The 27,416-nt window shown below is 41.9% G+C and overlaps 1 protein-coding gene across 1 annotated transcript; it reads left to right on the top strand.

Annotated features, from left to right (window-relative positions):
- Positions 1-298: 298 nt before the first annotated feature.
- On the top strand, positions 299-26,641 carry LOC127219790 (T-cell immunoglobulin and mucin domain-containing protein 4). The gene is made up of 9 exons (XM_051181559.1): positions 299-410; positions 4,178-4,519; positions 6,460-6,711; positions 7,985-8,053; positions 8,367-8,420; positions 20,599-20,645; positions 22,582-22,669; positions 25,503-25,542; positions 26,445-26,641. The coding sequence occupies exons 1-9, from the start codon at positions 353-355 to the stop codon at positions 26,527-26,529; spliced, it is 1,035 nt and encodes a 344-aa protein (XP_051037516.1). The 5' UTR covers positions 299-352; the 3' UTR covers positions 26,530-26,641.
- The last annotated feature ends 775 nt before the right edge of the window (positions 26,642-27,416 follow it).

Raw genomic sequence — 27,416 nt, 5'->3', positions numbered from 1 at the left:
AGGAGTCAAATCTCAGTTCACCTTTGCTTTGGTCACCATGAGGAACACTGTGACTTCTGTAGTTGACACATACACACGAGCAGGCACACACAGACGCTCAGGTGCATGCAGGAAAAAGGATATAGAAGCACATTGACACCCACACTGTCCCTCCACACTTTTACACCCATGCACCGCCCACCATGTGCTCAGCACATTTGATCATACATCCCAGATTGAGGGAGGTCATGCAGGATAAGGGAACGGGAAGATTGTGATGCAGAAAGGGAAATGAAAGCCCAGTGTCCCACCCTGTCAGCAGTAATTGTGATATAAGGCATGGGTTTTGACAGACACACAGACTCCTGTCAAAATGTCCAAGGAGCTTCTCCTCCTCTGGCTGGTGACTGAGCTTTGGTGGCTTTATCTGAGTAAGTGTTCTGGAGGCTTCCATTCTGGGCCCTGGAGAGGATAGAATGTTGGGTAATTGGGGTTCCACTAATGCCTGCCTTCTTCTAGACTTGAACTTTTATAGGATATTTTCCTTGCTTTGTTACATGGGAATTTTTTTTCTCCTAGGGACTAATTTGGGGTCCTAGGGGTGTGTTAATCCAGGCTTGGGTTCAAAATAACAGTTTGAGCAATGGCATAGAAGAAACAAGGTGTCAAAGGAGAGGGTGTGAGAAATGTCACCTGTAGGTGTTACAAAGCAAGAGGCAGGGGCTTTGTTCTGCTGAGAGCTTTTTTATTTTTTTAAATAAAGTTTATTGTTCCCTTTACTTTTATTTGCTTTCTATTTTATTTTGTTTTGCTAGCAATAGGGCTGCAAAATGAGTTCTCTCTTCTTTTCTTCCCCCGCCCCCTTTTGGTATTTTGAGACAGGGTCTCTATATTCTGGAACTGCCTGCTCTGGAAGTTCCTATGTAGACCAGGCTAGCCTCAGACTCACAGATATCCACCAGTTTCTGCCCACCCCCCAAGTGTTGGGATTAAAAGCATGCCCCAACATGCCTGGCCCTTGCTTTTGTTTCTTTGAGGCAGAATCTCATTGTGTAGCCCAGTCTGCTTGGAATTCTCCTGCTTCAGCCTCCTGAGTGTTTACACATGGGTATCTCTGTGCCCATTTAAGGGGAGGTTTCTCTTCCACACACTGTTTGCAGGCTTTGACACAGATGAAGAGTCAGTTTACAAGGATTCCCTGAAGTGCCCAGGAACCACTCTGCTCAGGGCCATAGCCCTCCAGGTCACTAATGGTGACATTGTGAACATATCTTGCATCATTCCACTTCTCCCTCTTTCTCTTATTCTTGAATAGAGGAGGTCAAGCCAGGTCACTAGTGAACTCAAGCTTTTTCTGTTCGCCTGTGGCTTCTAGTCTTTTTGAGCTGTTTCTGCAGAGTTCTTATCTTTGAGGTTCCTGTGTTAGAGAAGTTGTCACCACCACTAAGTGTTCTCTCTACTGCCTCTGTCCCTAGATCCTCTGTGCCGCCCAGGAGGCGGGTGAGGACTGCTTCATCTCCTGTAACTTGGCACTTGATGCCACGGGTATATAGACATTCCAGGGGTAATTCATGGAACGGAAGCAGTCTTTTTTGTTTTCACCTCTTCTCTTTAAATTTTACCTGAGTATTTATTTCTTACTTACTTACTGATGTCCCTATATTTATTTGAGACAGTGTCTAACTATGTAACCCACATAGGACTTCAACTCGGGACTCTCCTGCCTTATCCTGTCTAAGAAGACTTTTGTTACATAGTAAAACTACAGAAAAAAAAAATTGCTGGGGTTTATGTACTCATGTCCTGTCTGTGGCTAGACAGTGATTGATGGGCTGTTCCAGCCTTGCTTGACAGAGTCAGTGCCTGGTGAACTGATCTCTGTTTGCTTATTTCCCTGTTGTTTGGCTTTGACGTAAGTCTTGCTAGGTATCAGGGGTTCCCTTGAGCTTGCAAGCCTCCTGCCTCTGCCTACTGAGTATAGGGATTACAGGTATGTATCACTATTCCTGGCTTATTTATTTTTTAGTGTGTCTTTATTTAAACAATCAACTGGGAAGACAGTGACAATTCAGTTTCCAAGGATCAAAAGTAGATATATCAGAAGAGGTAGTCCATGACATCTTCACTCTGGTAAAACTGACGTTTGTTTGGATTGGGAAAGGGCCTAAAAGTCACCAGCTGGAGAAGGAACAGGCTGCCAGTGGCAGGGCGGTCACATTCACAGGCACCTGTAATCTGGGAAAATTGCACATGAGAAACTGATAGGGTTGCTGTGATTTCTTTCCTCCATGGTATTTCCATAGCTGAAGGAAACGGTTATCTTTCTGTTTCTGCATTGAATGTGTGTTTTTCCTCATTCGGAAACTGTTAGAACTTCCATGAAGTTAATTTCATGATATTTCTTGGCATATGAGCCTTGGTATTCCTTTTGTGGCAAGTACTACTGTCTATGCTTTACGATAATGAAGAGTGTTGCTTTCTTTCAAGAACCTCAAACACACACTGATGGAGAGTGACGCTTACAGTGTCACTCCAGTGGGGATTTTTCTGCCACACCAAATTTCTTGCTTCCTTTTTTATAGTAATTTTTTTTATTAGATGAGTAATATGGAAACTTTTGGGTGAAGAGTTAAAAACAGTAAAAAGTTTAAATCCCTTTTGACCTCTGTGCCAAGGTCCAGTCCTTTCCTTTCATTTGGCTACCATAGGTACAGGGCACATATGCAGTGTGATTACAGCATACAGGCAAAATACTCATACACATTAAATGAAATCACATAAATATTTTTTGAAAAGGGTAAATAAGGGGACAGGAGGGGAACAAAAATAAAAGAAAGAAAAGGGTAAATAAGTGAGACAGAATCTGTGACTGCATGCATAAGATCCGCACACGATCAAGCCAACAAAATCATAGCATGACTGTTAAGCTGACCATCAAGTCCGGACCTTAGTAGAGAAGCTATTGGCAATTGATGACTGCCAGGAGAGGGACAGCCCATTGTTTTCAGGGCTGTGGCCCATGAGAGGCTATCTATGCTCTAGTAGATGACCCTGCATGTATGCACATACTCGCAGCACTAAGTGAACACACTTAGGTTTTTAAACAAGAGAGCACACAATGTTGGGAGGCTCTGGGGGCAATTGAGGAGAGATTGGGGGAGAAAGAATAGACAATATCAGAGATATGCATGAGTGAAATTAGTACTCATCTTTTAAGAAAGGAATAGATAAGTAAGGGTCTGCAAGGTGGCTCAGTGGGTAAAGGTGTATGTGCTAGAGCTGTGGCTCTTGCCTTCCTAAAGCTGTGGCCCTTTACAATTCCTCATATTGTGGTGACTCCCGACCATAAAATCGTTTTGTTGCTACTTTGTAATTGTAATTTTGCTACTGCAATGAATTGTGATGTAAATATATGATATGTAGGATATGTGATATGGGACTCCCAAAGGGGTTGTGACCCTCAGGTTGTGGATGATGCTCTAAAGTCTAAAGGCCTCTGTTCAATTCCCAGAAGCAGTGTGAAAGTGGAAGGAAGGAACCGAGTCACACTCTCTGGCCATCAAACACTCATTGTAGCATGTATACAACCCCCCCCCCACATACAAACACACTGATAAAATTTAAAAACGTGAAAGAAGTACATATCCACGAACTCTCCCTAACTTCGTATTATCTAGCAGCAAACAGATGATCCAGAGTGAGCAAGTCCCGTTTCCATTTCTGAACATGAAGTAGGATAAAGGAGCTTTCTTTCCTGTCAGAATTCTGTCTGGGCCGGGTAATCCATTTGAGACAGCCGATCAGCAGCACACAATATCTGCTCTGTGAGATGCTGAGGGCAAGCACAGTTTTGGAGTGGCTTAAGGTGAAATATGTGACCGAGATTATAGGTTCCGGCTCTTCATTTGGGAGTTGACTTACTCAATGGCACTCGAGAGCAGGGGCAGAGTGTTTAGGTACACAAAGATGTCTTGCTTTGAAGATGTGTTTAGAGATTCCAGGCCAGCTATCACTAATTTGGGGATGGAAGCTTGTGGATTTAGGTGCCCAGGAGAGCAGGCAAACACATTGACATTTGTGCTAAAGGAGCTCAGGGTTCCCTCGTCTTCCTTGGAAGCCTCTGTTTGCACACAAATGGTGCAGCGTATTCCAGGGATTTTCATCTGCAAATCTAACATCTCTCTCATTTTCCCCTTAGCACCAGCTGCCTCAGAGGATAAAGTAATAGGGTTTTTGGGCCAGTCCGTGACTTTGCCTTGTCATTACCCATCCTGGTCCCAGAGCCGCAACAGCATGTGCTGGGGTAAAGGTGCCTGTCCCAATTCCAAGTGCAGCCAGGAGCTTATCCACACAGATGGGAGGAAAATCACCTCCAGGAAGTCGCTAAAATACACGCTTCGGGGGAGTATCTGGTGGGGCGAGGTGTCCTTGACCATCTCAAACACCGATCAAGGTGACAGTGGTGTGTACTGCTGCCGTATAGAGGTGCCTGGCTGGTTCAATGATGTCAAGAAGACTGTGCACCTGGAGCTGAGGAGAGGTGAGGAGAGAAAGGGGCTCAACCCTGAGAGTTTTGTGGTCTGTGGTATCCGATTCATTCAGTGGGTGCTGGGGGAAAAGCATCACTTACTTAAGCAATAGGTGGGAAGGCTGGATTTCAAGGGGTGAGCTGCAGAGTGTGAGCAGGGAAGTCCACATACTAGTCACAGCCAGGAAAGCCACAGAAATGAATGAGGGCATCCAGCTGATAAATGGAAGAGTTGGACTGAAGCGGGAAGGTGCTATCTATCTGGGGCCATTCTGCTACTTTACAGAAATTTGATTCAATGTTTTTGGACCTCCCAATTTTTATGTGAATCACATTTTTTTTCATATTGACTGATTTCTGAGTAATAAGAAAAAAAACACCATGTGAACTGTATAATATCCATGGATCAGTTTTAGTCTACAAGCAAATGATTTGTGACTCCCGGCAGGGAGAGGGTGGCCTAGCATTGGGCACCACCCCTGGCTGTTCTCATGCCCTCTTTCTTTCCATTCCTATCAGATGCTTTGGGTAAAATTTGGGATGTGAAGACACTCTTAAAGATTAGGTCTGCATAGAACAGGCCACATGGAGCTTATGGCTGAAGTATGTGAACAATAAACACCTTTAGGATGCGGGTGGCTATATTCTTAGTCTTGTCAGATAGCTCTCATGTGCTCTAAATTTGGAACTGGATGGTTTTAATTAGTGATCTCCCATGCAGAATTGCATATTTTACTCTTACACCAACTTGTGGTATCAAAGAGGAAAGAGAAGTTTATTGATGTTAGCTTAGTCCAACAAGAGTCATCGACATGATATCTTAACTAGTTACTAGTTTATAAATATTGTTGGCCTCAGTACTCTGCAGGATCAATTCCAAGTTGAGTGGAATAAATGGTATCCTTTTGCTTCATTAAAGCCTATAGGAATTTAGCATATTCTGGAGAAGGTGAGAGCCATACAGTAACCTGCATATAATGAGCCCCAAATCTATGCTAATGAATCAAGAGAGGTTGGCACAAATTAATCTTTAACATATAGCAAAGTCTACATTCTCACCCAAAGTCACATACATAGGGCTCACTTTGTCTATGTTTGGGATAGAGTCTCACTATGTACCCTAGGCCGACCTTGAACTAGAGATCCTCCTGTTTTAGGCTTCCAAGTATTAAGACTGTGTATGTGCTCTGTGACTCCTGGTTGTGGACCCACTTCTACACATTGATTTATTTGTACAATACCAGACACTGTGATAGGTATTGGATTCATGGCAGAGGACAGATCAAATGTCTCATAGTTTGGTGGGAGTAGACATAAGCAGTAATAAGCAAATAAATGTGGTTATAAAAATACAATAGATGCTATTGTGATCAAGTATCAGGGCAAATGGCAGGGAAGACTTGTTACTACATAAAAGAGAGCGTTTAGCTGAGAGCTTGGTAAGGGCTAGCCTACTGAAGGGGATCAGCAGTTGGAATGAGGATGATGTACCGCAGGTGTAGGCAGACATTGCTATGGCTAGGAGGTCATGGGTGCAGTGAAAGAAATACAGAAAGGACAGCTGGCTAAGGAAAGAGAGTAGGTTCTCTTCTAGCAACATGTGATTGAAATGACAGAAGTACAGGGGATGCCTTGCAGGGCAACAAGCAGACCTAAGTGTTTTTGTTGTTGTTCTTTTTAAAAACCTGATAGAGAAGGAGAACTGCTGATGAATTTTAAGTAGGGCAATGGCATGCATAGATTCCTTTTATGTATATAAGACTTCTGTAGTCATTGTGTGACAAACAGCCCAGAAAGGACAGAAATGTAGGCAAGAAACTCAGCTGTAGTGACTGATCCATGCCAACAGAGCAAGAGTGGCCAACAAAAGTGGAAAGATCTTGGGTTGAGTTTTTGGTGCTTCCAATTCCCCATCTCTGCTTGGTGCCAAATACATCTTCTGTTGGTTACAGCCCCAACAACCACAAAAGCAACCACAACCACTGGCCCAACCAGCACCTCTTACATGACTACCACAGAGCTTCCAACAATAGTCATGACCACACCTGAGCCCACAAGTGCAACACTGCCTCAGACACTGGCCACTTCTGTCCTCACGACAGCAGCAACCACGTGCCCCTCAACAACGCCCAGCTCCTTCTTGCAAGAAACCACAAGTTTTACAACCAGTGAGATCTTCACCAAGGGGTCTGCCATCACTGTAGGTGAGAATTGTCCATTCTTTCTCCTCTGCTGGTCTGATGGGAGTTGTCATTCTGTAAATATGTTTCTTGTATAGGTTAATGAATAAAGCACTGTTGGCCAATAGGAAAGTAAGATAGGTGGGGCTAGGAGACAAGGAGGATTCTGGAAGGAATAGGTAGGCGTTTACAAGATGTAGGACCAACAAGGTAGAACACCAGATAAGATGAGACCACATAGAAATACTTTGATAGAAATGGGTTAATATTTAAGACAGAGCTAGCCAATAAGAAATGTTAGTAATAGGCTAACAGAATTATAAATTACATCTAATATAGCGTCTCTGTGTGTTATTTGGGGGCTGGCATAGTGGTGAGACCAGGCCAGCAGGAAAAACATACTCCTAACAAACTGGTCAGACATGTAGTTTCCTTGACGTGGATTCTTCTATAGTGGGTAACCCAGTGACCTACACGTGCACTCATGGGTGTGTGTTTCTTTTACTTTACATTTATGCAAAGTCAGCATTTTGGGTTCTCCACTTGACCTCGGATAAGTCTTGCAAAAATCTGTGTATTGAAGGTTATCATGGACCAAACTCTAGTCAGAGTTGGGCCTATCAGGGGTAAAAATCTGTCTGAGTGACTGAGATTTGTTGAAGTAAGATGGATAATTAGTGGCCTTAAAATCTGTAAGAGGAGGGGTTTCATAATGCCTGTCCTTCCTAGCTCCTGGTTGCTGGGAAGAGACATTTTTATTTCCCATAAACAACTTTAATTGATGCAATGGACTTCTCTCTCTCTCCCTCCCTCCCTCTCCCTCCCTCCCCCCCCCTCTCTCTCTCTCTCACACACACACACACACACTATTCAACTTGTCTTTTTGACCCAGGGTCTCTCACTGAACTTGGAACTCACACTTTCAGCTGGAATACCTGAGAAGCATGTTCCAGGGATCTGCCTGTTTCTGCTCCCCCTGCTGGGGTTACAGGCACATACCAGTATGACCAACTTTTTACATGAATGCCAGGGATCCAAACTCAGATCCTCATGCTTGAGTGGCAAGCACTTTATATTGTCTGAGCCATCTCCCCAACTTAATAATTATCTTAAAACAAGATTTATAATCTGTTTTTAATTCTAAAAAAAGCATCTTCGATTATTGGAGAAAAACTGGAAATGTATCAATAATAACAAAGATGATAGATAATAAAAGTTGTCCTGAATTTCATCACCCACCACACTATCGATACTATTTTCTTTTTTAACAGTTTAAAAAAAATTGTTTTCCCTCCAGAATCAGAAACTGTTTCTTCATCCAGCATGGTGACCACATCTGCAGGCACAGCCTTGCTTATTCCTACAGGTATGCAGAACATACTATTTGGGTCTTCCCTTCCACCTCGGGCTGGGGAGATGCAAATGCTGAATAAAAGTGATCCAGTGATGATCTCAGTCCTTTGTGCAAGAATGTCCACCTGGGGCATGTTGACATCGGGCCATGTTTGTGGTTGGTTCCTTCACATAGCTTAGAGGGAGGGTGGTAGGTAAAGCCGGAGGAAGGAGATAACACTCTTTAAGTCATGGAGTTTGGGGGCCTACACATGACACCTCTGTAATATTTACTATTACATTTCTGGCTGGAAATGTAGGCGGATTTTGTTCTCTGTTTTTCCAAGGGTCTGAAGCTTGGATTCTTTCATCAACTTCACAGCAGTTGACACAGGAAACTGGTGAGTGTGAGACTTTTCAGCATCACTGTCAGAGAGATCTCTGCTCTTTAAGTGGCTTGCCTCTGACCCTGGGAACACTCTGGTGTCTGTCTGTGGCTCTTGGAATCAGCTATTCTGGTTCCCATGTGGTTGTCTCCACATCCTCTAGCTAGACAGGAGGAAAGTGAAACATTCTTGCCTTCTGCTTTCTCAGGCCCCTCTCTTGTGGCCTTTCTTCTGACTCAAAACCAGGGATAGTAGTAAACAAATCACCTTTCCATTTGTTTGTTTATTTTTTTATTTTTTAAAAACCATACAGACATTACACCAATGTGCTTTTGTGAGGGGGATGCAGAACAATGGGAAACAAAATTGTCTTACACATTTTATCCTTAATCTCAGCCCCTTCTGACACAATCTATATTACTAGTTGGAACATTCTAGATAATTTTGTACTATTGCCCTACTTATATGTGTATATTCCCATTGAGAGTAATCTTATAAAATTTATCTCCAGTATTGATGGTGTAAACTTGTTTGTAACTGGTACAAAACCTATTATTTGAGCTCTCTTAACTGATTTTGTTATTTCTTTCTGTTTCTGACTATACAGTAAACAAAAAACTAAGCTGGGACAAAAACTGTTTATTTTTATACTCTATACATTTACTTTTAATTTTATTTATTTGCTATTATTATATGTGAATAGTGACATTTGTCCCATGACATGCACAAGAAGGTCAGAGGACAATATTGTGGAGTCACTTCTCTTCTTCCGTCTTTATCTTTGTTCTAGGAGGTTGCACTCATCAAATTTGTGCTGTAAAGGCCTTATTCACTAAATCTTCTCACTGGCCCACACGATACACTTAAAAAAAGAGATTTATATTGATTTGCATGTATGCATATGTGTTTGTGTGAGTGAATGCCACACGTGTGTGGGTGCTCATGGAAGTATTGGAACCCTTGAAGCTGCAATTTCAGGTGGTTGTGAGCCACCAGTGTGGGTGCTGGGAACTGAGTTCGAGTCCTCTGGAAGACCAGCAAATGCTATCAACTGCTGAGCTATTGTCCAACCCTATAAGATACGTTTGTTTGCTTGTTTGGTTTTTTCTTTCTTTCTTTTTCTTTTTTTTTTTTTTTTTTTTTTTTTTTTTTTTTTTTTTTTTTTTTTTTTTTTTTTTTTTTTTGAGACAGGAGTTCTCTGTGTACTCTTAGGTATCCTAGAATTCTCTCTGCAGACCATGCTGGCCTTCTACCTGCCTCTGCCTTCCAAGTACTGGGATTAAAGGTGTGTGCCATCATGCCCAGCTCTAGAAGATAGTTTTTTTTTTGTTTTGTTTTGTTTTGTTTTTAGAAAGACTGGGCAAGTTGTTCCTGCTCTTTGCTTGTGTCTATTTGTTTCTCTCATGAACACCCTCTCCGCCACAGCACCACACCAATTCTGAGACCTGTAAAGCAGGATGCAGCCTTTCAGCCTCTTCCTGCCTCACACTCTCTGAACTTGGCTGCTGTTGTTCCTTGCTATTTCTCATCTGTTCTTTTTCCTTGCCTATGTCTTTTTAAAAAATCCAATAATCCACATGAAGCCTTTGCATCTGGTTTTACTCACTTCATTTGCACATCAGACCATTTCCTTTCTCATTCTGTATAAAGATCTGCCATGTCACGTTAAGCTGCTGGGTGCTATTTCATTACCTGTTGATTGGCACTTCAGTCTCCCAGGTTTTAGTATTATACACAGTATAACAGTGCACTTCCTTCAGCCCCAGTACTTCCTTAAGTATTTATGCTAGTATTTCTTTAAGGGAGCTGGTAATGAAGTAGAGATGTTATGTTGAAAAATGTGCACTATTAAATTTAATAGCTATTACAAGATTGTCCTTGGAAAAGGCTGAGACAATTTGTTTTTCCTCCCACAGATTATATGCTTCTCCATACCCTCCCTACACTTGAAATGACCATTTGTTCACTTTGTTCTTTCAGTCCCCCAAGAACATGTCATCTTGTTCCTCTCTTGTTCTCATGACAGAGTCGGGCATCTTTGTGTTTATTAGAGAAAACATCTACCCTTCAAACTGTGTGGAGGAGGCAATGTGGCATCACTCTCGGAGGCTCAGGAGATGGATCGGAGGAGGGGACAGACAATCCTGAGTGGAGGGGAGATGATGGGTCTTAATGTAGGACTATAAATCGAGAGGAGATGTGAGGGGGATCTGATATTGAGAAGTTCTGACTTGCACCAACTCAGGGCAGGGGTGGATAGAAATCTGGACTAGGAGTTGACAACTTAGGGGAGGTAGGCTGTCAAGATCCATCATTCTTTGTTCATGGGTTAGAGTAAAGGTGGGTGCTGTTTTTAAAGTAAAAGAGAATGCAGGAAGGAGAAATGTGATGGCAGACAGTCAGAGTTGTTCACAAAACTATCACCTGTCATTACATCCAAATCTTAAACTAGTTTATATTGAATTACAAGAGATGAAGATGCCCTCTGATGTTCTCCCTACACTACTGTCCCTGATAATTGTCATTTGACTTTTCCATGGCCAAATCCTAGCAGACAGAATTCTCGCTGCCCTATCTGTGGGCTATACTGTGAAAGAGGACTATGTTGTAAGAGGGAAGTCTCTATGTTACATGTCATTATGGAAGAAACTGGGGTTCACTTAGCACATATTTAAGTGTTGTGTCAACACTAAGGTATTTTCACAGATCACTTAAGATCTATTTGGTAGATATTCAGGGTCCTATTTTATCTAAATGTTCTGAGGCCACATGGTTTTCAGATGCCCTGTCCTGAAAGTCCATCTCTAATAGCTACCTCTTATCTGTTGTTTGTGTTATAGTTAGACATTAAATGTTTGGGGGCTCTCCAAAGCTTATTGTCAGGTTGTGTGTGTGTGTGTGTGTGTATGTGCATGTGTGTACATCACCTGTGTGTGGGTTCCTGCAGAGGCCAAAAGAGGGCATCAGATCCCCTGGAGCTGGAGTTATAGACAGTTGTAAGCCACCCCACTTGGTTTCTGGGAACTGGGACTCAGGTCCTCTGGAAGAACAGGAAGTACATGTAACAGAAAGGCTGTCTCCCAGCCCCTAGTGATGCTAGTTTGGAAAGTTCTGGAAAATTTGTGAGATGATAAGTAGCTGGAGGAAGTAAATGGTAGGACCAGGTCTCTGGGGGTACCCCGCCTCTCACTCCATTGTCTCTCTGCTTATTATCTGCAAGAGATGAATAGCTCCGTCTATCACATTCGACTCTCCAAAACTCCTGCACTGCTTCAAATGGCTAGTAATTACAATTCTACTGTGGATACAACCAAACAACTTTGAAAACTCTGGAGAAGGTAGCATGTAAGTTTTCTTTCCTTCTCAGACGTAGCCATTGCAGGGTTCTCCAACCCTCTGTACTTCATAGCAAAAACATGTGACACGCTCCCTAGCTATCCCTTCTGTCTGTGGGTTCCTCAATGCCTCCCCAGTGCTCCTCACAGCCTTCTGCATCGCCTCCAGGAGGGGTTATAAGAGCTCTATGGCAGCCTAATGTCACATGGTTATGGCACCATTTTGTGGCGATTTATTTCCATTTTTAATGATTTCAGATGAATTGCTTTCTTTGTTCTTTTCTAAATCACAGTTTCCTTAAAATATAAAATGTAGACGATGGTGGTGCTTATATCAGGGCTGTTAAGAATGGAAATGCACGAGAAAGTATGTGTAATTATTGGCTGGTAAATGATAGTTATCACGAAGAATCCTTTATTTATTTATTTATTTATTTATTTGCTTCTTTACATCTCTGCCACAATCCTCCTTTTTAGGCTAGTGCAGAGGATGTATAATAAGATGCCATTTACATCAGCTTTTGCCTAACTCGATATTCTTGCTAAGAACATAGACACTTTTTAATTTTATGGTATTTTTAAAACTACTAACCACACTATGGGATAAGCGACAAAATTACAAACTCTGGGAGGTTTCAGAAGCTTTAAAAATCTTATAGTAGTAATTCCCCACCATCAGGGAGAGGGGGTTTTCGAAAGCTTTTATAGCTTCCTTTCTAGACAGATTTGTAGACCTGTCAATCACTGTTTTTTATTGCTGGGGGTGTGGTGAGGCATCTTTAGTGTGTGTGTGTGTGTGTGTGTGTTTGTGTGTGTGTGTGTGTGTCCCCGTTGTTTCTCAGTTGCTTTGTCCCTTTTGTATTTCTCAGTCTGTGGAGGTTCTCCTCCCTTCACAGCTGAGGAGTTCATGGCTTAAAAAAGGAGCTGGAGTTCAGTTTTTTATTCAAGGGCCTCTAGATTTCTGCAATTCATTTTGTAAGGCAATTCTGTGTACATATGTCTTCTAGCTCAGTGTTTTCTAATTTCCAAGTGTTTGGTCTTCAACGGAAGAAGCTCTACCTAGGATGACACATTCTCACCTCCATGTTTTTGCTATATTACATATACTAGGACTTGCCCAAGATCAGACAGCTACATTAACAGAGAGCTGGGATTTCTAGCTACATTTCAGGGATCTTCAATTTCAACTGTAGGTCTAAGAACATAAGAACATAAGAACAGAGAAATACTATTTGTAGAATTGTGGAAAACTTATCCCAATGAGAGTTGGTCTTAAAACAAAAACAAAAACAAACAAACAAACAAACAAAAATCTTTGTAATGTCTGTCTATGTGTGCATGTTTGTAAGAATGTGAGCATATAAGTATGTGTGTATGTTCCCATGGGGGTGTGTGTGCCTGTGCATGAGAAAGCTAGATGACAACCACAGCTCAGATGTCATCTTCAAATCCACCACCCTCTTCTTTTTGACATAGAGTCTCTAGAGTCTCTCATTGGCCTGGAGATTGCCAAGTGGACTAGACTGTTGGCTAATGAGTCTCAGGGATCCTCCTGTCTCTGCCTCCCAGTGCTAAGACTATAAGCACATGCCATTAGACATGCCATCATCATACATTCCTTTTTACACAGGTGCTGGGAATTGAATGTCCTTGAACTTGGAAGACAAGTGCTTTCCAGACTGGCCCCTTCCCCAACCACTTAGGATTGACCTTTTTTCTGGGTCTAGCTGACATATTTTCCTCAACAGAGCTTTCTTGAGGGCAGGATATTATATTCATTTCTAATGTTTACTTTTACTATTCTCTCAGCCCCTAAACAAAATCTTCATACTATTGTTAGTGTTCTAGATCAGAAACATAGATGACAGCTTCTTTCTACAATGTCAGAATTCACTGGATAACAGATTCACAAGATAAATTGGTTTTGTTGGCTATAATTTGCCAAATGCTCCTGAATTCCCCTGATAGCTGGCTGGTTGCAAGTCCTTTAATTTTAATTTTAGGTACTAGTATTAACTCTCAAGTCACACATTATATATCACACAGCAAACATATCCACATTTATGTCCATGTATGTGTTACAGAATGGTTACAAAAGGGCTAGATGATGGGTTCATGGGGCCATTACCATTATAAAGTTAAATGTCCTGTTTATAGAGCCCAGGGAGGGCATTGAACTTGTCACGTCTGGTGTGTTCAGAAAGTTTTCAGGCCTGTTTTCTTTTTCTGATATGATTTTAATGGGCCTAATCTGCTTTGGTAAGTTTAGCCTACAGTGGCCCAAGCTTTAGTTATTCATCTATCTGTGTCTCACGCATTGCCTTGAACTCTTTGTGCTGTTTACATGCACAAGGTACAGAGCTAGCCTGCAAGACTGAGTCAAATGCCACTTGTAAAGTGTGGTTTCTCAGGGTCTGGCACGGGATGAAAAATACTGTTTTACACAATTCAGAAAAATCAGAACAGGGCCCAGCTTGAGCTTAACGTACAGATATCACTGTTAACCAGGTGAAGTCAAAGCAGTGTGTGCTCAGATGGATTGAGAATTGTGAGGTTGGTCTTGTACAGCTGGCAACAGCAAACACCATTATGGTAATAGGGCATCTGATTTTTACTTTCCTATTCTTGGCTCTAGAGGCCAAGTGCTGGCAAAGTATGGTAAGGTTGTTTGGGGAAAATGTTTCTTCTTTTTCCTTTTCTTACTGTAACTGTCTCGGCAATGCCAGCCAAGATTCATTTTCCAAAGTGAGTTTGGTTTTCATTAGGTCAAAGGATTCTCAGAGGAAGGCATGGCTAGAGGTAGAGTTTCATATCTTCATCTTATACTTCTTCTACATTTGTTTTAGACACATGAAAAAGGGCAACATTATCTTTAGTTACTACTTTGTAGATGACAAAGGGTATATAAAAATGAATAAGTTGAGACTGGTGTTGTGGCTCAACTGGTAGAACGTTTGATTAGTATGCACAAAGATCCTGGGCTCAGTCTCCACTACCAGGTAAGCTGGATCTATTCTTATAATCTCAACACTCAGAAAGTGGGGACAGGAGGAAGTTCAGGTAGTTCTCAGCTACTTAATGAGTTCAAGGCCAGCCTGAGAGATATGAGCCCTGTCTTAAAGCAAAATAACACAAAACAACTAGTAAGTCATGGTCACTTTAGTTAAAAGTGTGCCATACTTTGGGAGTATAGACAGGCTTATGTATCAGTAGCTATCATCCATTTTGTTCTGGTTTTGTTGTTGTTGCTTTTGTTTTCTGGAAAGAGTATGAAAAGATCCACTGGGGGCTAAGAGAATTTGCTGCTTTTCCAGAGGACCAAGCAGTTCACAATTGCCAGTTGACCTCTTAGGGATGACTTGGGGTGGTCTGAGACAATGGAGGGCAGGGACCACACCTGAACTTAGTTATGCTTATTTCTTACCTTGGATTAAAACCATCACTGTAGGACCCTGAAGATGACCTCAAGAGGGGAGGAATTATTGGATTTCTCTGTTTCTCTTCTTAAATGTGGCCTCATTTTCTGCTCCTTGCTATTAATTTAGCTCTTGAATTGGCTTCAGAGGGAAAGTGGATGAACTGATTGTGGCTTGGTGGGGCACAGGTTGTGGCCCATATGTAACACTGACTCTGATCTTGTGCTCTCTGAAACCCACTCTGCCCCTTTGGCTAGATTTTCTTCTCTTCCAAAAGTTATTCCCTTGGCATGAGAAAGGAAGAGGGAGTCTTGCTTTTGTCTTTCTTCATCCTTCTCATCAACTTCATCTAACTTTTCATCTCACACTATCTGAAGGTGATCCAATAGGGACTTCATTTAGTCCCTACCTCTATCTTATAAACAATACAATAAAATGTTTAAAAGCCCAGGTCCAAAGAATCAAAGAGACATATTCTTCAAGCTGTGATAAATTTCTTAGTCTTTCCAAACCCATTTCTTATACATAATGGACAGGATAATCAAACCTTCCCGGTGGATCTAGACAATGCCTTACAATGAAACAATGCATAAGAGCCCTGAGTCCAGTTCTGGTATATAATAAGTACTTGGTAAGTGTCTTTTATTAGCACCAACTTCCAAAATTACATCCCGGCCTTGACCTACCTCTTAGGGGACAATACACAGGAAAGAATTGACATTTCAGCATGCTCTTGCTCAGTACTTATCCTGTGAGTCATCACAATAATTATTTTGATCATAAAGAAGAGCCAGTGATTAAAGGCACACATCCCTGCCCTGCAACTGAGTCATTTGATACCAAATTAAAAAGCTTGTGTACAACAATGAAAACAAATGGGAAAAAACTTTGACTTACTATTATGTGATAACAGATCAGCATCTAAAGTAAAAGGAATTCAAATAACTTAATAACAAACATAGGGTGATTTGTGTATACACTGCTAAAAGAAGAATCTACACATTCCACAAGTATGGAAAAATGTTCATTGCTATTCAAACACAGAGGCAGACCCAGAGAAATCTTACCTCACTTCAACTGGGATCAAAGTGCTTACATACTGTTGATGGGGTCAGTACCTATGGAAACTGCTATAGAGATTCCTTAAAGACTAAAACTAGAATAGCGTGTGATCCAGGGATCCAACTGGATATATACAGAAAGAACATACAACCAGCGTTTCACATTTCAAAGAGTTACCTACATTCCCATAGTAATCACGAAACAGAGTCAGTCATTCATGGGCAGAAAATTGAAAAGGTATTTCTGTGATACTGAAGGAGGTCAGCATACACTTTGATATGCTGTCACTACAGATAGTCATTTGTCCCTCCTGGAATTTGGGGACATGGAGTTTCCTTTGGACCTGACACCAGCTCCATCCCAGATGGCTGACATAGCTACATTTCACAGGGAAGAAAGATAACCACTGATCTGTATCCTGTTGCTGTTTCCTGACCAGCATAGTGGCCTTTGCAGTAGTCACATGTGGCCTTTCACATTTTCTGAAAGAGTGTGGGGAGGGGAGGAAGGGGGGGATGCTGTTTGGTATCATGTCCCAGCGCTGGTATTTACAAAGTGTCTCTTATGTTAGCCCATTCCAATTTAAAACAGATTAGCTCTGATAAAACTGACCCAGCCTGGCTTCCTGTGTGATGGCCTCAATTTCAGACTGGCCCATCATGGATGATTACAGTAAAATGGGATTTGGCAGACAGAAATAGGAGTTTTGAGTTCTTACTTGCATTTCCCAGCTGTGGGAGAGAATAACAGAAAACAAACTTCAAGGCTAGTCAGTCGTCATAGTGGGAAAAAACACACTGACTCTCCTCCTTGCATTTTTTATGCCCCCTGGAATTCAACAACCCAGTTTCCCCAAAGAACTAATAAGCTCTCTGACATCAATTATGAATGCTACAAAACCTTCTCCTTTGGTCTCAAGGGCTGGAAAGCTGGGGGGGGGGAGGCACATGAGTGATCAATTTCAGTGATTTGTTTTAGGCTGAATACTTCAATATCCAAAGCTCCATCTCCATGTTTTCTATGGACAAACATGTGACTACATGGGTATAAGTACCTGTGCACTTGTGCATGTGGGGTTCAAAACAGAAGGATGGCTGTTATTCTGTTGCTCCCCATTTTGTTTCCTTGAGATAGGGTCCCTCACCGGATAGGAATCCCACTGGTTCTGCTGAGCTGCCTGGTTGACCAGTTAGCTGTCAGATCTGTCTGTCTCTACCCTCCTCCAATCCTGGGGTTTACAGCAGTGTCCTGGAGATTTGAACTTGGGTCCTCATGCTTACAGAGTAGCTGTCCTTATCTACTCAGCCATCTCACTGCTCTCTGCTTTTTTTTTTTTTTTAATGTGCTATTTTTATTATAGGGTCTTACTGTGTTCTTGGATGCTCTGCTCTGGCTTCTGTACTGCTTTTACTTTTTAGTCTTCCTATTGGTCTTTCCTGTTTCTTTGCTTTTTTTTTTCCTCTTCTACCTCCCCAGCCTACCTCCTATTCCTGATATTTGTCATGATTTCCCCCATTTCTCATGGGATATGCATTCTGAAAACTTGAACTGCTCGATGGATACTGATGATTCCCCAAGAGCGCAGTATCTCTGGCTGTACTCCTTTGACAAAATTGATTCAGATTCAGATAGATCAACTGGTTAATGGCACGCACAAGCTGTGTGCTTCCTGCTGGTACAGTGCCTGTGACTGTGTCTCATAACCCGTCTCCCTCAAAAATCCTCCTCTGTCCTTCCTTCTTCAGTGTCTTCATCAACTGTTAGCTAGTAGCCGTGTGTCTCCAGTGGGAATCTGCAGTTACTTAAGGCTCTTCTCTGTAGCCTGCATTTAATGTCCACATTCAATTTTTCCTATCCCCCATCAAACATTTTTTGTAACCTTTTCTCTTACCTTTTTCGTCTACCAGAATCAGATGAGGTCCCCCTGGGCTGTTCCCTTGTCCTGATTAGGCCCCATCCAGCACAAACATCTCTGTGTCTTTTAATGGCATGAGAACCCAGTAGAGTCTTAGCATGTTAAAATAAAGCCCTCCACAGCTAGGTCCTGCACACTAGCCAATCTCCGGCTGCTCCTGTCCATCACACTCCATCCTCACAGATGTCTGCCTGTCAGCATAGGCACCATGCTGTTTTATGTCTTCAAGGCTTGGCTGATTGTGTTCCCACTGTCTGAAACACCCCATTGCCATTCCTTGCCCAATTGGTTCTTGCACAGCCATACCTCCTCTTAGCTGTCAATTTGACAAATAGTTATTGAAGACCGGGCATGTGCTAGGTTCATGTTGAACAGGCAGATAGGAACTCTGCATCTGTAGGGTATGTTCTCATAGACTCAACAAACCTTGACCCTTTAGCTGAGTGTCTTACCTAGGCCTGCCTTCCTCAGCAGTCAATGCACATCCGTCATTGCCATTGGTCTGGTAGGCTAACATACTCTTCTGGTCTCTGGCCTCTGGCATACTACCATTGTCCTAGGGGGTGTAAAGTTTATGGTACAGTCATCTTGGCATCTTAAGCAGCTGCTGCTTACAACTTGAGAATTCCTGAAAGAAAGGTCCCTTGGACCTCAGCTATTGGTTATGATATTTTGATTGTTTGTTTGTTTGTTTCAGCTTCAACGTCTCCTTTCATAGAAGCTTTTCTGACCCTTCAGAACAGTCTGCATCCTCATGATTCCCCCTGGGATATCCTGCATTCTTTCTTCATCTAGTTTTATATGGTTGTTTTAAATTAACCTACCACATTGCTTAATGATGAGAAGTCTTAAAGTGAGGTGACACTTGTGAGACCATCACAGACTTCCAGATTCCTAAATGATGCAGCTTACTGCATGCCACAGTTACATGATATGTAAACATATCATGTGTACATGCACATGCTATATAAATGATAAATATGAGATATATTTATAAAAGGGAAAAGATTTATACGATCTGAAGAGAAACCAGAGTATGAGATATTAGTATATATGGTATGTGTATACATGCACACACACACACACACACACACACACACCACAGTATAGTCTATGAAAAAGAAAATAGGGTATCAAATCAAAGGCATGATAATAAGCACAATATATATGAAGCTGCTGCTAGAGAAACAGGGTGTGCTGCATTACAGTAAATATATTTTTCTAAGTAGAAAGCCTATACTCTAATGATAAAAGATATAGGACAGTGAATAGCCCATGGCTACCATCTGCTATCAAGTACACAATTGCCTTTGCTGTATACTCATATGGTTAGTGTCAAGTACATTTAGAGCATCAGCAGCAATAGCAGCAGCAGCAAAGTGAACAGTGCATTTTGCAGTGACATTCTGCTGGCCAAGACATTAGATGATAGAATCTTTTGACTCCATAGTAACTTCATGGTCCCATTGTTGGCTATATGTTCATCACTGACCAATATGTTGCTATGTTATTAAGTTTCTATTTTTATGTATTATGTGGTAAGTTCCAAAAGGTCTAGGTTATAGCTAGCAGAGTGGCTGATAATAAATTCTTAATAAATATTTGTTAACTGGGAGACAGGTAGCTTTCCTTGCTGGATAAGGGTTTTGAATGCATGGCTGGGGCTTCTAGAAAAATCAGAGCCAGGTCTGTTGAGATGATTTATGGGTAAAAGTACTTGCCATCAAGCCAACCTGAGTTGGAAACTCCAGACAAACATGGTGAAAGGAGAGAAATTGTTCCCACATGTCATCCTCTGCCTTTCACACGCACCTGGATACTCAAGTAAGCAGGTTTGCATGTGTGCATGTGTACACATATACCTCCCCTCCTCCCAAGAGCACACACACTAAATAAAATGTAATCTTATTTAGAGATGACTCAGTGGCTAAGATCACTTGCTGCTCTTGCAGAGGACCCAGGTTTAGTCCTTGGAAAATAGCCTGGCACTCCAATTCTAGGGGTTCTGATGCCTTCTTCTGGCCTCCATGGATTTCAGGCACAGATATACTCATGCATACATGAAGGCATTCACACATACATTCATGCAGGCATTCACACATAAGATACAAATAAATCTCCTCTTTAAAAAAAAAAAAACAAAACAAAACGTAATACTGGAGAATAAGAATAAGGAGGAGGAGAAAAGAAAAACCGAAGCCAAATGCTTATTTTCTGGGTCACCTTTAATCCATCTGCCGAGTGTGAATGTTTTGTTCTTCTGAGGTCACGCTGGAGAGCAGTGGGAGTTTGAGTAGAGCTATGTCAAAGAAAATCTGCATAGATCACTTATACAAACAGAAAGATGGTGTTGCAGAATTGCATAAATCATCTAGCTTAGCAGGTTGCTTTCCAGACCTATTTCAGTAGGTACTTTTAATTCTTTCACAGCAAGTCTAACTACATTCTGCTCTTTGCCTCCCCAGCATTAAAGACAAGCAAGTCTTTGTTGAAAAAGGCTGAATCAAATCAGGTAAAAGATCTATGAAGTACTGGAAGCATTTGACTTTGATTTTAGAAATTGCCAATAGAGGTTTTCACGGATGGGCTTGGGGGAACAGAATATTGCTAAATGGCTAATGCATAGTAACTATTATGAAGTGGTCAAAGATTTGTGAACTTGTATGCTTGACAGAAGTACTATTGATTATTACTTCAACATACACAGATGCTCTGAAAGCAAAAAGAAAAATATTTATGAAAATAAGAAAAATAATTACCTGTCCCTTATGTAAAGCCCAGTGTTACTGATGCAACTATGGTGTCAGCATCTGCCTCCACCAATGCTCTTGTTTTTCTGATGTTTCCTTTTATTTGTGTTTATTGCAAAAATGATTAAAGTACCTTCAAGTAAAGACATTAGGCATCACAGATATCTGTGAAGGCAGTCCTTCTTGGAGACAGTCGTGTCTTTGCTTGTGTTTCTGCCTGATCCTTGGGTTCTATGTGCTAGAGAATGAGACAGGAAGGAAGCAAGGAAGGAGGAAGGAGTTGAGCTGGCCCAAGGAAAGTGAGAATGTCCTCATAAGAAGACTGAATGCCTGTTTCAGTGCAACAGCTCTTTAAATTCCTAAAAGTTTACACAGAGATATTTTTAAAAATATGTATTAATTTAAAAACCAAAGATAGCAAGCTCACTACATAGCCACACAACTAGCATATGTTTTTATAAAAACGAACAGTGTCTTTCCGAGTGGAAATGAAATCAGTGGAGAAGGTGGTGGTCACACTTTGGCAAATCTCATTTGTAGGGCTTAATTGTGGTGTTTAGTTACTGTGGTGCTTGATGTGAATTGTCAAGTTGACAGTATGTAGACTCACCCATGAGATAGGTCTCTGGGATTATAATGAATATCAACTGAGGTGGGGAGACTCATCCACTGTGGGTGGTGTCATCCCCTATTGTAGTTCTGGGCTATATGAGTGGAGAAAGGGAGCAGAGTGGCAGCATGCATTCACAGCTTTCTGCTTCTGGGTGTGGATGAGATGCAACCAGCTGCTTCAGGCTTTGGCTGCCTTAATTTCCCTGTTGTGATGGACAATTCCCTGGAACTGTGATCCGAGCCTGAAGAAACCCTTTCTCCCTTAAGCTGCTTCTCAAAGTTTATTTATTACAGGACCAGGAAAAGAAATGAGGACAGTAGGCTTTATTGTTGTTGTTGCCCTGCCAGCATGCCAAAAAGAAACAACATAGAGGATGAGAGCATCATTTTGCTCAGGGTTTCAGTGTTTTCTTTCATCATGGTAGAAAGAACATGGTGGAGCTCACATCATGGCAGCCGAGGAGCAAAACAAAAAAGTGAGTGAGAAGGAAAGGGAGAGGGAGAAAGATAAGGGAAAGAGAAAATGTCTGTGTTCTTGGCTTCCTTCCCCCTCCCTCATCTAGCTCCCCAGTCTACTGGATGGTGCAGTCCACAGTCTGGGCAGGTTTGCCCAACTTAGTTAATCCTGTTTAAAAACATTCTCATGGACACTCAGAGGTGTGCTTCTCTAACCTCCTGGGTACCCTTCTGCAATGGAGTTCGCAAGATTAACCATCACAAGGACACAGAGATGGGTCTCATGCCTGCTCTCATGTTCTGTTTGATGAGCAATGAGTGAGGCTGCCTGGTGACATCACATACCTGTCCCCCGTGGGAAATGGCACTGCAGTGCTCATGAGAGAACAACGACAGAAGGGACCAATGAAGTCCCTTGGAAACATTTTGATGTGCTAGGGAAAGTTACACCTCATTTAGAACATTGAGTTTGTTTTGACTTGGAGACACACAAGGCAGAATATCATGAATTGTAATGATGACTCTGGTGATTGGAAGGCCTTCTTTGGGTGAGAGGTGCCCCATAGTACCCTCCAGGGATGATGGTATTCAGTAGTGAGGGGCCAATCACCTTGCCTGTTATTTTGACAGGGCAACAGACAGACCAACATCTTGATCATTGCTTGCTGTGTGGGATTTGTGCTGATGGTGTCACTGTTTCTAGTATTTCTTCTTCGAGGTAAGGTGGGCAGGGCCAGATGTGATAGACCTGAAGAGATGAACATTTGTGGGTGGACAGCAGAGCTGTGGTGACTCAGGAGTGTCAGGGGAGGAGGGATATTTCTGTTTCCTACCCTTTCCTTTAATCCGTCAAAAGGGTCAGTTCTTACTGTCGTTACCCCAGCCATGGGGGTGACAGGTAAACTCATCACCACCAAATGACTTTGTGTATTGTCCTCATGGTAAAGCTGACACTTTGATAATGAAAAAATGAGACCAAGAGCACATTCATTGATAGCACACAGATACCATACCAAGTTGTGCCTAATTTGTTTTGTTTTTGTTATTGACTTGTGTTGAAAGGACTGTTGTTACTTCTCTCTTCTCTCTCTCTCTCTCTCTCTCTCTCTCTCTCTCTCTCTCTCTCTCTCTCTGTGTGTGTGTGTGTGTGTGTCTGTCTGTCTCTCAGTTCTTTTGAGACAGGGTTTCTCTTTGTAGCCCTGGCTGTTGTTCTGGAACTCACTCTGTAGACCAGGGTGGCCTCCAACTCGGAGATCTCCTCCTGCCTCTGCCTCCTGAGTACTGGAATAAAGGGATGAGCTATCACTGCTCAGCTATTCTCTTTGTAAAATACATTATTTTTTTATATGTGGGGGTGTTTTACCTGCATATATGTCTGTATACCACATGTATGCCCGGTGCCATGGAAACCAGAAGAGGGTGTCAGATCCCTTGGAACTGGAGTTATAGACAATTGTGAACTGTCATGTCTGTGCTGGGAATTGAACCTGAGTCCTCTGGAAGAACATCCTGTGCTCCTAACCACTGACCCATCTTTCTAGCCCTAATACTCGTTTCTTACAGTTCAAAATATCCCTGGACCCCTGTCTTATATTTTCACAGGAGTGTCACAGGAGTAACATTGTGAATAGTCTTTCTCTTATTTGCATCTTTAAAGCAGACTTGCTTAGGGCCTTTGGGAGAGAGAAGCCTTGGAAATGGCTTGCAAATATGTTCATGCCTACATTTTTCAGGGAAAAGGATCCAATGTTTTCATAAAATTCTGAAGCTGAGCTATGATTTAAACCTTCCCCACCTCAAAAAGAAAACTATAAATCCTGCAAAAAAAGGAGCTATGAAAGAAGAATTATGGTTTTCATATAAAGTACAGGCACACAGCACCCAGTACTATTATAAAACAGAAGAAAATTGGTGCTTCATAGCTGTCAGCCATAAAATGAGATTATTCACTATTGAACCTATCCTTGGAGAGTACTGCAAAAACTATTTAGAACTTCCTGGATGCTTGCTATTGTACTTACATGAAACTATAGCTGCTGTTTGGGATGATTCTTGGTCTATTTCATAAAAAGTGCTTTCAAACCCAAATAAGATGCTGGGGACATAGATTAATCAGTAAAGCTCTTTTCACTTGAGCATGAGGACCTGAGTTCTCACAACCCATGTGAAAAGGCCAAGCATTGTAGCATTTGCTTGTAATCCTAGTGCTGGGGAGGCTGGCACAGGTGGATCTCTGAGGCTCTCTAGCCAGTCAGCCTAGCTCATTGGCAAAGTCTGAGCCAGTAATAGACTCTTTCTCAAAGAGCAAGGTGGGCAGTGCCTGAGGAACAAAACTCAAAGTTGAGGTCTGGCTTCCACATGCATATACATAGATGTGCACAGAGGCCCACATACACATGTAAGCCTGCACATGTATGAATATTCACAGACATGTATGCACACACACAACGTCAGGTGAGTCCTTATAATATGAGGTACTAAACAACTCAAAAGTGCAATAGCTTATTCCCTTTGAGCAGAGCATTGTTCAACCCTCATCAGAGAAGTGCCTTCTTGCAGTAGATGGCAAATAACAACGAGACCCTCAACTGGGCAATGTGCAGAGAGTGACAGACTTTGGGGCACTCAGCCCAAAGAGGGATGTCTATCAAACCCTCCTCTCAGGGCCCAGGGCTTTATTTGGAAGAGGAGGCAGGAAGATTACACGAGCCAGAGGTGGTGGACGACTCCCAGGAAACAGAGTCTTCTAGAAACAACAGGCCTGATGCACACATGGAGTTGCTGGGACTGGGGCAGCATGCACAGAGCCTGAGCACGGACATGCACAAGCCTACACAGATCCAAGCTGGACAAAATCCCAGCACTGAGAAGGGAAGTAGACACAAAGTTCTATTCTTAACCCAGAACTTTTTGTGATTGATACCTGTTGGGGAAAACAGGTTTCCTCAATGTGTATATCAACCATACTCTAAGACAGTCCCAATGCCCAGGAATAGCTGCCCAACACAAAACAAATTCCATGCCTTCCTTCCTTCTCTTTTGTGTGTGCACTTTCTGTTTTATATTTTTGGTCTTATTGCTTATTGGTGTTCTTTCTTTTAGTGTTTTTATTTTGATTTTCAGACTTGTTATTGTGTTCCGGATTTATTTTTAATGTTTTGAGGAAGAGCGGGAGGGAGGGAGAGAGGGAGGGAGGGAGGGAGGGAGAGAGGGAGAGAGACAGAGAATGGGAGAGAATATGAATATGAAGCTGAAGCTGGATGGATAGGGAGGTGGGGAGGGTCTGGGAAGAGTTGGGTAAAGGAAAGACAAATGATGAAAATATGTTTTATGAAAAAAACATTTTAAAATGAAAATTTTACTAAAAATGTAACAACTTAACACCATAGTCACAATGAAGGAGTTGGATCGAAAGTCAGAAGTAGCAAGCATTAACCCGGGGAAGGAGAGGCTGTCCCTGACAATGCTGGTCTAGTCTACTTGGAAGGGAGTGGGTTTCTCCCAGCAGTTCACAGAACAGCTCCGCTCACGTCCTGGCCTTGTCTTTTCAGGGAGAGTCACAGAAGCCAATTGTTTGCAGAGACACAAGAGGTAATTCATCTTGCATGGGTGATTGTTGCGATGATTATACAGGCTGCTACACATGATTAGATACTACTCAGTGGTTTAATGACTTGTGCTTATGTTCTGATTAAACACAGGGCTAGAGAGACATTGCATTAGAGACAGAAAAGGGTGCAGAGTTTTAACTCACATTAACCTCTGTCTCAGTTAACATTACACGTGTGTCCAAATAGGACTAAGGAAAGCGGAGAGTGTAAATGGAAGTATAGCATGTGAAAGATGATGCATGCCACAGTATTCTTTGCTTGAAGCTGTTTCAGCACCGAGTGACTCATTTTTAAAGCACATTGTTTGTATGGAGTCACTGAGAAGAGGGTTAGCAATATGGAAATTAGATAACGTGTTTGCAGCATTATTCCTGGGATTTGCTTCCTTTGCCCCATAGACCAGTGTGTATCCCTACTTGCTTTTATTTTAAAAAGTATGGCAAGTGTCTCTGGGATTAGATTTTGAATATCTGTTCTGTTTATAGCTTTGAGGGTGAAATAAATGAAACAATTTGGTGTAAATCATTGCAATAATTAATATGATCAGCACTGTAATATTTATTAACAATGATACATTATTAGGTGGGGGATCTGAGGCCCTGAAAGGTGACTTTCTGAGTTCAAAGCTGGGGATCCCTTGAGACATCAGTTCATTTAGGCCATGAATTTTATTCTTTTCAAAGCAAGTTATATTCTCTTTATTGCAAGAGGTTGGCAAAAGCCCTCTGTACCCCATAGCCTCAGTTTTCCCACCTATAAAATAGGAGGCTTGGGCAGGATGGAGTCTGCTGTCTGTAGCCTGGGTTTAAGGGTGCTACAGCTTAACAGGTCCTTTGACCTTGCTTTTTCTGTTTTGTAATCGGCCTTTCCCTCTCTTTACAGGCCAGACAACATTGAAGATTGTAAAAGTGTCCTCAGTGACATGTCACATGTAAGGGATGATGAAGATGGAATCTTTACTCTCTAATTTGCCACCTTTCCTTAGGATTAAGCATGGGGGTGTGTGTGATATTTGAATTGTCAAAAATAAGTTTGGGGACATTGTGATTGCCTTTTAAAGTCTCATTTTTTTCCTCTGATGCTATGGGTCTAGTCTCATTTTATCTTCCAGTGTGAAGGTGCTGTAATTACAAATCTTCGCTGCCTAGTGCTTTAGTCATCTCTGTAGTTTTATGGCTAGTCCACTGGACTTGTTATTGTCAGTGATAGTGAACTTTTTGCCACAGTGGTGGGAGATGCTTCAGTCACCCAACAGTAGAGGGAGTTAAAAATACACCAAGCAAAACTCTTTTTGCAGATAGCATCTGCCTGTTTGTGGTAGCTGAACTCCATTTACACAGTGCTCATTTACTCTGCCTGGCTGCTTTCTGGTATCTAAGTTGCCTTTCTTCTGAGACACAAGTTCAGGTCCCTTTCTGACTTCAGTTGCTTTCCTCTTACATGTGCCTGTGTCTCCCCTTTACTGCCAGCTTTCTGAGTTCAGTGCCCACTGCTTTATTTGGGATGTAGGTAATACCACAAAATTGCATCACAAGTTTGACTCATTTCTAAAACTGCTGATTTCTTTTATGATATGAATTTCTTTTACATATCCAAGTGTCTTTAAAGCTGACCACTCTTGGCAGAGAAATTGGATTTTGGAAACAGCCAAGGGCCCATCAAAGTGAGGGTATCAGATGACAAGGATTTTTGTAAAGACTGAAGCTGTCCAAGTAAATTCCTCTATGTATAAGTCATTGTAATTGCAGCCCAAGAAGAACGGATTTGTCTTAAAACTGTAATAATTACTAGCGTGAGGAACCCTGAGAGAGAAATAAAAGCATATAGCTGTTGAATGAACGTTAATATATGTAT

The sequence above is a fragment of the Phodopus roborovskii genome, unplaced genomic scaffold, assembly GCF_943737965.1.
Source record: "Phodopus roborovskii unplaced genomic scaffold, PHOROB, whole genome shotgun sequence".
Classification (NCBI taxonomy): domain Eukaryota; kingdom Metazoa; phylum Chordata; class Mammalia; order Rodentia; family Cricetidae; genus Phodopus; species Phodopus roborovskii.
This window is presented reverse-complemented; position numbering and strand designations above follow the sequence as displayed.